The 10,693-nt window shown below is 34.5% G+C and overlaps 2 protein-coding genes across 2 annotated transcripts; one reads left to right on the plus strand and one right to left on the minus strand.

Annotated features, from left to right (window-relative positions):
• Window positions 1–2,191: 2,191 nt before the first annotated feature.
• On the minus strand, window positions 2,192–4,016 carry LOC125653605 (complement C1q-like protein 4). The gene is made up of 2 exons (XM_056143416.1): window positions 3,684–4,016; window positions 2,192–2,729 (listed from the first exon to the last, which is right to left on the minus strand). Exons 1-2 carry the CDS (start codon window positions 3,982–3,984, stop codon window positions 2,296–2,298), a joined length of 735 nt encoding a protein of 244 aa, XP_055999391.1. The 5' UTR covers window positions 3,985–4,016; the 3' UTR covers window positions 2,192–2,295.
• Window positions 4,017–5,245: 1,229 nt separating this feature from the next.
• On the plus strand, window positions 5,246–8,021 carry LOC125653606 (uncharacterized). Its single transcript, XM_048883173.2, has 3 exons — window positions 5,246–5,720; window positions 6,297–6,521; window positions 7,052–8,021. The coding sequence occupies exons 1-3, from the start codon at window positions 5,483–5,485 to the stop codon at window positions 7,285–7,287; spliced, it is 699 nt and encodes a 232-aa protein (XP_048739130.2). The 5' UTR covers window positions 5,246–5,482; the 3' UTR covers window positions 7,288–8,021.
• The last annotated feature ends 2,672 nt before the right edge of the window (window positions 8,022–10,693 follow it).

The raw sequence follows: 10,693 nt of genomic DNA on the forward strand, positions 1-10,693 counted from the left end.
TCATGTGTAAACGAGGGATTGTACTGACGTTATATTGGGAGAGTTAAATAATTTCTAATCACTTCGTCGATAATATGGAAAGAAAAGGCTTTTAAAGTTCCTATCAATACTAACTCGTTATCACGAGATACCTAACTCATTATAACGAGACATTAACTCGTTCTAACGAGATATCGACTCGTTGTAACATGATGCTAACTCGTTGTAACGATATTATGTACTCGTTATAACGAGATAATAGCTGGTTATAACGAGATAATAACTCGTGGTTATGAGATACAGACTCGTTACAACAAGATGTTTAACTCGTTACAACGAGTTAGATGTTTTTTTTTTACCTTTTCAAATATCAGCCTATCCGGTTTTCATGATAAATCATTTAGATACTTCTACTAATTACGAGGTAACAAGAGGCCCGGTATGCCACTTAAGCAATACAAGAACTGGAACATAGGCCACCTTGGCCCTACCATTGTTCAGTTGTTGGAGCTTTAGAATAGTTTGCATTTAATCTAATTAAAATTAGATCGTATGACCCGCTCATCTACTATCGCTACACCAGTAGATGAGCGGATCATAGGATCTTTTATTCCCACGAAAAATGTTGACCCCATATTGTGACCCCCTACTTAGCCCCAACAGCCACAACATAACTGAACATGAATTCACATAACACAGAATGCCTCAAAAACAATTTGACTTGCATGATTTTGCTGTTCTGGATAATACAAAAGTCACAAGGTCATATATCACGGTATGATACGAAATGCGTTGCCATAAGAATTATGTAAAAAGTGTATGGAAGTTCTATTTTGAATAGTTGAGGAAATTTTGAATAGGTAAGATCTTTTATCAAACCTAGGTCAAACTTCTAGATAACGACCACAAGGTAAAGCATTGAAGTAAATCAAAGTCTTGTCATAAATGTATATACATACAAAATATAAAAGTTCTTCCTTAAATAGTCTAGGGAATATTGATTACGCCAGGGTTTTCATAGAAAGTAGGTCAAAGTTACTAGATCAAAAATGTTTTTGTCAAAAGGTCGTCTTGTGATAAAGTATTTAGATGCAAAATATAAAAGCCCTACCTTGGATACTTCTGAAAATGTTTAATAGAATACACTTTCTTAAAAGTAGGTCAAATGCCAATCTACTAGGTCTAAGGTTATAATATGAAATAAAAGGTATTGTCATAAGATTTTTATGAAACAAATCTACTCTATTCCAGAAAGGTTTCATGTAAATGTAAACTTTTTTGGGTCAGTAATCCAAAGGAAGGATTTTAAAGACGTTTTCATATAAATGTATATTACCATGTGAAACGTCGATCCCCTTTCGTTGCTCCACGCTACCCCCGGGGAGCATAATTGTAACAAACTTGAATTTGCATTATGTCAGAAAACTTTCATGTACATGTAAACTTTTCTGGTCTATTGGTTCTTGAGATAATTTTTGAAAGACCCCACAAAAAGACAAAAATATTTTAGTGATTATCTCCCCTTTGAAGGGGACATGCTCCTTCATTTGAACAAGTCTGAACCCACTTCACCCAAGAATGCTTTTCGCCAAGTGTGGTGAAAACTGGTCCAATGGTTCTGGAGAAGAAGTCGAAAATGTGAAAAGTTTACAGACAGATAGATAGATAGATGACCAGAAGACGGACAACTGGTGATAAGAAGAAAAGCTCACTCGGGCTTTCAGCTCAGGTAAACTAAAATATGTTCAGTCATATTTCACATAGGCAATACAAAAACACACTGGACAAAAAGTCACAGGACAAAACATCAAAGAAAAAACTGACCATTGACAAAAATGTTACAGTTATAAATTTCATAAAAGTGGGACAAAGAATAAAAGGACAGACAGTCATAATTGATAAGAAAATATTGATTTTGATTCATCAAACTCAAACTTTAAATTTTAGTAATGATAATTTGATGATCAAATTTTTATTCCTTTTATCATGTTTATTATAGAATAAGAATTAGATTTTGAAAAAGGAGTGAGAAAAAACAAGTAGCAAGTGAAGTCATATAATAATTGTTAAAGAAACAAGTTCACGTTTCTTTTTTCAATATTGAAAGTGCTAAGTGTGGCATAAAGAAAGCCCTGCAACATTTTGTTCTTTTTTTTTCTTTTACCAAGCAATACTATCTCTAGAGGTAGAATAATATTTCAGAGAATTCAAATTGGATTTCAATAATTCATTTAATAGCCAGGTTTAATCAAACACCGTATCAGAGTTTCAACTTTGTAGGTTTCTCAATAGGTAAATTTCTTAAATTTGTTAAATTTAGCACGAAATACACCAGCCGGAGAATGCCACTCTCATATTGACGGAGCTACAAATAGATCCAACAGGGGTATAATTAGGTCTGGTTCTGATCCCAACTGAGTCTCCCTGATTCACATCAACGACGACGACACCGGTGACGGCGTTATACGTATTCGATCCTTGGTTATAAGTCACCCCAAATGGACTGCTATTGACAGTCATTTCGATGGGAAAGTATGAATTACCGCACGCAAAAGTTGTCCACGTGAAGACGTAAACTCCAGACACAGGGGGAGTGAAGAAACCCGTGTGCTTGTTGTAGCCATTTCCCAAATTAGTGACAACATGATCATAGACAAGAATATGATGTGCTCCGGGGTCGGTTTCTGTATGAGACATATAGGCATAAAATGCTATCGTTCCTTCTACAGCTCTTCCAATAGCTGGTAAACCTAGAAAAACACTATTTAGTGAGGATTGCGTTACTGCAATAACCGATAGCAGAATAAAAACACTAGCTGTTTTAAGTTACAGGGCCAATCATTACTGGTTGCAAAATACTACTACTTCCTTATCAATCCATAGTAGATGTAATAAGGTTTCTTGTATGCTAGAAACAAATGACAAAACATCAAAGAAACGCACAGCAATGTTTTTTTGTTTTTTTTTTTTTTTTTTTAGATTGTACGCTGACACTTGTACTACTCAGACACAGACAAGTACTGACCTTAATCTTAAATGATTATGTTACCTTTAAGGAGACCCGATACGCTAACCCGATATAATTTGGGTATATAAAACCACGCCTGTCATGTCACTCAAATGGTAATGAAACGGTACTGAAGATGATATATCGTTGCTGGTTTTTGATATGAAATCTTACAAAATTTTAGATTTTGCAGAAAAGACAATAATAGAAACGTAATCGTTTACATTTGAACCCATCCTTACGAGTTGATATTTTCACTCATACAATCTCTGATTAGCATTACCTCTTGAGTACACAAATGTGTACCCACAGGACATTTAGAAATAAATGCTATAATATGTAAACCAGGGTCAGATAATTGAAACTCTTCTGTATTTACCGGTGTGCAGTGTATCGGGATTCCTTAAAATGAAACATATATGACAAATTAAGCATTGGATTTCCTAATCACCTACCGGTAACAAAATCAAATAATCTTGCAGTGAATATGACTTGTTGATAATTCAAGAAATCTAATTCGAATAATTCACTTTCAAAGGAATAAGGATATACAATTATGCATTTACTCAGTGTGGAATAGTACCCACCAAAAGCTGTACATATGACTTACGAATATTTCATACATAAAACATGCAAATATGAATAGAAAAAAAATATACTTGAAGGGTCAATTCTAAAGTTTGAGTTGTGTTCTTACCCAAAATATTTCTTTTTTCCAGTGTTGACACATAAGGTGGCGTGGTTTTATTTTCGCCTTTTGCATTCATGTCCTTCCAATCCAAAAGAGTTTTCTTTAAATGATCAATTTCGGTTCCTTGTTTGTGAACTAGTTCCTCCAAATTCTTCATCATTTTCCCCTGCCTATTCACAATCGTGTTAAGTGTTTCTTCATGTCTCTGACGGCGTACTCCAACAACCGTAACCATGTCACAAGTTGTCAGAATGAGTGAGTTGATGAAAATTATACCAATAAGTGAAACTTGTGAACAGACGACCATGACGATGTGTTTTAATAATCTTCCAAGTTATCTGCAATATTTATACGTATTTGCAGACTGGTCTTAAAATTCTGCACCTGCTATGACGATAAATTAAAAGATTATTTCTTGAACTCCTTCGATTATCACAGAGCGGCCTACCTACCAATCTGATGCACCTGCATGCGAACCCTTTGTTTAACTTTTCAGTTTTCCCAGCCTCTCTTCACTCGTATGCCAACCTTTTGATGAGGCGACTGGAACGTCATCATATGAAAAATTCTGGATGCACTGACTAAAGTCATCTCATTTTCAACGTCTCAACAAATTTCATAAACTTCTCCAAGATGATTATAGCCTGATCATTCTCCAGATTATTTTAAAACAATATTTATCAAATAAACAATATTAGTTTATGGGATTGGGCATCAGACTTAGCCTATATTTTTCATGTTATGAATTCCAGACGTTCGTTTGATAATTTCGTCTCTCCTACAGCTGTATTTTTTTTTCATAGTAATTGTACCTTTAAACCTTACTCACTAGTTTCACAGGCTATTTTATAAGATAACATACCGGCTCACAGGACAGATTGCTAATTAATTTTCCCTACGTATCCCCTGTATAGTAGTATTAGCTGCTATAATTGATTTCTGTACAATAGTACAAACTTATTACCTACTATAAGTGGTCCCTGGACAGCAGCATTAACTGATACAATTGTTTTCTGTATAGCAGTAGTAACTATCATAAGTGATCACTGTACAACGGCATTAACTACTATAGGTGAACATATCAAATATCAATTATGTCTTACACGGCGAATTGTGCGGCGTGGAATATTTCGGTTGACACAGGATAATTAACACTTTAATTAATCACTTGACACTCTTCATTTTTATTTCCGGAACATGCTTTCTGACAAAAACTTGTCGGTTTGTTGTGCCAGATCATTTATCATTCCTCCTACAACTTACCTGGATTAAAACAGACGAGGCTGTTTTTAGACACAATACAACACGTAACTAATGAGATAATCCACGAACACAATCCTAAACTATCTGATCGGGTTGATTTATTTGTCTCTTTACAAATACTACATAACAATCACCTGCACGTGAAATCGTCCAACATTTGTCCATTGATCGAGTTTCTCACAGTAATAACGCATGCGTGCGTACCTTAGAATTGTACGTATACAAACAGCATTGTATTCACCATTATTGATAGGCCGTTTGAATACAGGAACTTTGTCTGACTCAGTCTGATAAATGATAATTTTTTGCCATTTTAACCGCAAATGGAAGAGAAAGCCAGTGTCTAACGGACTGCAACTTATAACAGTAGGTGTGAAATCACTATGCATGATGTGTGTAGGCACGTCCAGCAATGCTATAAAGACTCTTTAAGACTGGGTTAAAATCAGAGCTTGTGATATAATTCTTAGAGTTTTCATAATTTTATTTTGGAGGGTTGTCTCAAAATATATCTACTAGTAAACGCATAGGGAGTCTTAACAATGGGAAAACTATCAACAGTATTTAATATCTTAGCTATATTTACCAACGTTGCTTTCTCACAATCAAAATGCGCAAAAAGACCATTTTATATGAAGTCTTACTTATTTCACTCCGAAGACTGTTCCATGTACTATATCTGTTTTAATGGACGAGGATTTCTGATGAAGTGCGACAACGAAGAAGTTTTCGATATCGAGTCCACGTCATGTGTTCGAAGAGGATCGGAAATGGACAAGTGTAAGTATTTAATTTCAAATTAATTTCATCATGATACATGTGTTGTTTATTGATTACGCTGTGACTGTTAGACGTTGACGACCCAAGTAACTTATACATCCAGATATTTAGATTCTCGTACCACGGTTTGAATTCAAGTTATCATCGTTACATGCATATACTTGTGAGTTAAAGTAACAATTGGTTTTAGTTCTGCTTGACCATGATAGCTAGGAGGAAATGTATACATACCAGGTATTATACGGTAAAAAATATGGAGTTGAAACATTGTGAAGTATTGTGTAGTTGTAATGCGATACGTGCATGCAACTGTTTACAATCATGTAATTATTTGTTGCGAAAAATTAACATAATTACCACGGTTCAGAGATAAATTTCCTTACTTGTTACTCTACACTTATAGGAATGACCTACTGTTATTCAGAACTTTTTATCGACAATCAATTGCTGCTGTACAACAGTAATAGTCTGTATATTTAACAGCCAATCATCTTAACTATTCATTATTTTCAAAAATCTGCAGGTCTATGCCAGCAAAATACCTCTAATCATGACGACATTACTTTGCATCAACAGGTTCTTCACATTTCGATAAAGAATCCCTTCGTTGTTCAGCGTACGACACCGGATTACTTCCTGATACTGAGAGTTGTGCCAAGTATTTTGATTGTTCCGGCAAGTCACGTGGTAAACCTACCCCACGTGAATGCCCATATCCGTATCTGTTTGATTCCAAGTTGAAGTCATGTCGATATTTTACAGAAGTGACTTGTGGAGATAGACCAGAACCTAAGAATCCATGTACGTGAGACATTACTACTCTTCATAACCTCCATTCCTTCAAATTATTAATATCATCTAATCTCAATTATATTGTAAATAAAACAATTCTATTTACTTTCGATTCATTTAACTATCTACTCGAAACGTAAATTGACGTCTCAACAGAACGAAATTATGCCAATATGTAGACTGAAAGTTACTGTAATATCTTGAAAGGTGACTGAATGGAATACCATTGTTTAACCCTGCGCTCTGTGTACAGAAAGATTGCTAGAAGTCTGTTTACTACATTAAGGTACCATGTCGATATATCATCATTGATCGACAGGGGATGCTTACTCCTCTTAGACACCTGATACCATGTTTGCCGAGCTTTTTATTTTGAATTCCTTGCGGGGTGTATGAGATTCATCACTGTTCGTTACATTCGCCTTTCATCATCATTTATGTATATTCCAGAAATGCTTTATCAAAGTAGACTGTTACATCGTGATGCTTATCAATTAGTGAAGCGATGATGAATTGTCATAATATGTTCTACTTTCCAGGTGACTATGATTTGAAACCTTGTAAGGACAACGACTGTTCTGCCTGTCATTCAAACTATCCCAGTTGTGTCGATTTCCCTGATGGTTTGAACCCTTGGAGGGGTCGGGAGTGGACACCACATTTCATATTGTGTTCAGGGGAGAGAGTTCTCTTCCACGGTGTGTGCTCCGATTCGCAGATTTTCCACCCAGACCAATTAAAATGTGTAGAATCGAATGTACACAATCTTAGTTAAAACCTTTAAAATACATGGTTTATTGTATATGTTGCATAAATTATTTCTATTTATTACCATTGTCCTATTGTACATGTTTAATGAATTTGGATCTCAAGTTTATATAATATATTCCTTAGTTTATTGTACAATCAATGTATTGTTATATGAATGTTCAAGTCACGAGAATTCCAATTTAGTGTTTGTATATTTTGTGTGTTTTGTGTTCTTGATATGTGGCATAATTCATGGTTTGATTCTTTGTATATTTTAATGTCTATGACTCATTAGTTACATATTTGTGGACCTACTCAATATCAACTATTACATGTGTGTATGCTTATTAGGATGCTTACCCGTTGTTAATTAAAACCTTCAAAAGAAGGATTTCTAATGCATCTCTTAATTTATTTCCATTTAAGAATAGTCATCGTATAGTATTCATTTAATGCATTTAGATAACAAGTGTTTCTATTCGTCTCTTATCTAATTTTAGCATTTACTCCATTTTCATGTATTATTGATATAATAGGAATGTTCCAGTTTTGAGAATTTCAATATTGATATAGATAGTTTAAAAATGCGTCATTGCTATACTTGACTCTACAATGTAATTATATTTATTTGACTGCTTTGAATGTTACATGTTTGATTCATATCTGATGTACAAATAGACTCACAATCAATATCTGCTAACACAAAATCTTGATAAAAAATGTAAAATAAAGAATAATGATTTATTTGATAAATACAAAGTTTAGTTTATTTTCTCCACAATGACTTTATTTTTAGTCCTTTTCAAATATTTTCTTGAATTATAATCATATAAAATGACAAGTAATATATGAAAGGTGACGATAACGAACAGTGATCAATCTCATAATTCCTACAAGCAATACAGAATAGAGAGTGGGGGAACACAGACTCCTGGACAAACCAGAGGTGGGATTAGGTGTCTAGGAGGAGTAAGCACCCCCTGTCGACCGGTCACACACGCCGTGAGCCGTTTATCTTGATCAGGTAAAAGGAGTTATCCTTAGTCTAAATCAGTGTGCCAATAACGGCCTAACATCGGTATAAAACACGTCAGGCAACGGTTGACCCAATGAGAGGTTGTATTGGCAAACTAGATCATTATAAAGACCATTGCATTTGCGAAAAGGTGATTCTAACAAGGCTGTTCTAACCCCTGCACCATCAATTTGTTTGTATATATATATATATATATATATATATATATATATATCGTTGTTCGTGTCGTTGGTCATTTTGGTGCTTTGTATATATACATATATATATATATATATATATATATATATATATATATATATATATAAGCACGAAAACTCTACCTTATTAAAGTGTCGGATCTGAGAAGATATAAGGCCAGTAAAGAAATTCATAAAAACACCGAAAAGGCCACGACACTGTTGGTAAATATAGCTATGTCCATAATCTCAACTCAAATGTTGGGCATTTTTCACGTTCACATCCAAATCGTATCTAAACGAGCCCAATATTGTTTTGAACTTAATCACTGCATATCATTATCTTCCTACTATTTTATTTCATAATCACATTGTTTTGGAAGTTTTCACTCTAAATTTATCTGATTTTTGTAATTTCAAGAATAATTTCATTTTCATCCCGACCCGACCATGGTACAGACTCTCTAAACCATCTGACGTCAGTAAACATGCTTTACAACAAAACCAACATTTTTGTCACCCAGTACAACAGTGTATTATTCTTGTTACCATTGTAGTTTATTGATACTTGTCGTTTTTCGTGGTGTGTGTTATTGGTTGATGTAATATATGTCTCTTGATAAAGACACGGGTTGCGTCGAAAATTTGAGTATTAAATAACCAACAATGTGTGTGTGTGTGTGTGTGTGTGTGTGTGTGTATATATATATATATATATATAGTATATATAGTTTGTGGACAAAATACTGTAAAGTAATCTTTGTATTACTTTGTGACCTTGAAATCGCCCCCGATTTGTATTTTCATTTGAAATAAAGAAAACCAATGCATGTACATATCGACTCGGCACAGGTGAAAGATGATATGTTATTTCGATCAAGGCATATTCTTAAAGCTAATTAGTTGCAGATTTAGGATTTTGATATAGAAGATAGGATATTTGGCTCGTTTATATACGATTTGGATGTGAATGTGCAAAATGCTCAACATTTGAGTTGAGATTATGGACATTACTATATTTGAGAGGATATTGTACCGATCCGTATCACTTTTGAAATTTAGCACATCGATGTCGACATATTAAGCCCAAACTGCAAATGATTTGAGTGCATGTTTCACCTGTGCCAAGGTAAACAGCGGATAAAAATAGCTCTACGTCACTTGTATGACGACGTAATAGTTAAGCGAAGGATTTCCTCACGTGCTACGATGTTTGTTTATGTATTGACGAACGATTTTTACTAAAAATATGCGACGCTTGCAAGAATTTTACTTTAACATGAATATGCTGTTATTACTTGTTATTTTACTCGGGACGCATTCACCACGCTGTGTAATTATTAAAGACAAAAATGGTCCTTTGTCTTTACTCCGAATGGTACATAAGTATCAATGTTTTTCTTCCATACATTTTCTCTAAAGCGACGATAGATGTCATCGTTGGAAAGGTTTTTTTTTTCAATTCCTATATAAGGAATGACTTTAATTCTGGGGCAAGTTATACGAGTATAACCTGGTTTGGGTCAGGTTACGCTTTATAATCCGCGAAGCGGAATATAAAAAAGCGTAAACTAACTCAAACCAGGTTATACTCGTATAACTTGCCCCAGAATTAAAGTCATTCCTTATAATTTAATGCAAGAGACAAATATGTTATCCTTCGTTTATCAAAATGTACATACACTCGGAAAAATACAAGTCAACCAAGCCGCGCAATGATTTACTTAGCAACAGCGACACGAAGCGTCTAGATCTAGCTTCGAAGCCAAAGGTCGCCATCTTTAATCTTAGTTTTACGGAGCCTAGCCATTTATCAAAATATTGTATCGAAAGTGAAGTTGATCATGATAGAAAATATGCGTAGACTATCCATGTAGTGCGTATTTCGCTGCCCTTTAGAGATAGAGATCGACTTTGAAGTCGCTCATCTCCGACAGATTGAGAAAATACGGGAAATTGCATTGTTTAGGCCTACCCAAAATAAATCTTCAAATATCAGAAAATGCAATAATTTACAGCTTTCAACTCTGTGAAAACTTCTACTAAATGAAAACTTACCCTTGTCTGCAATGTTGTCGCTAATAGTAAATCCGACACAAGAAAATATGTAAGCAAGTAACAAATAGCATCCACATGTCAATGTGTCTGACGTCATGTGATAAAATGTAACGTACGAATTTTTGCTTGCTTTGTTGAAAGACGGATCAAGGAATGAAACA

This window comes from Ostrea edulis, chromosome 7 (assembly GCF_947568905.1).
Source record: "Ostrea edulis chromosome 7, xbOstEdul1.1, whole genome shotgun sequence".
Lineage (NCBI taxonomy): Eukaryota > Metazoa > Mollusca > Bivalvia > Ostreida > Ostreidae > Ostrea > Ostrea edulis.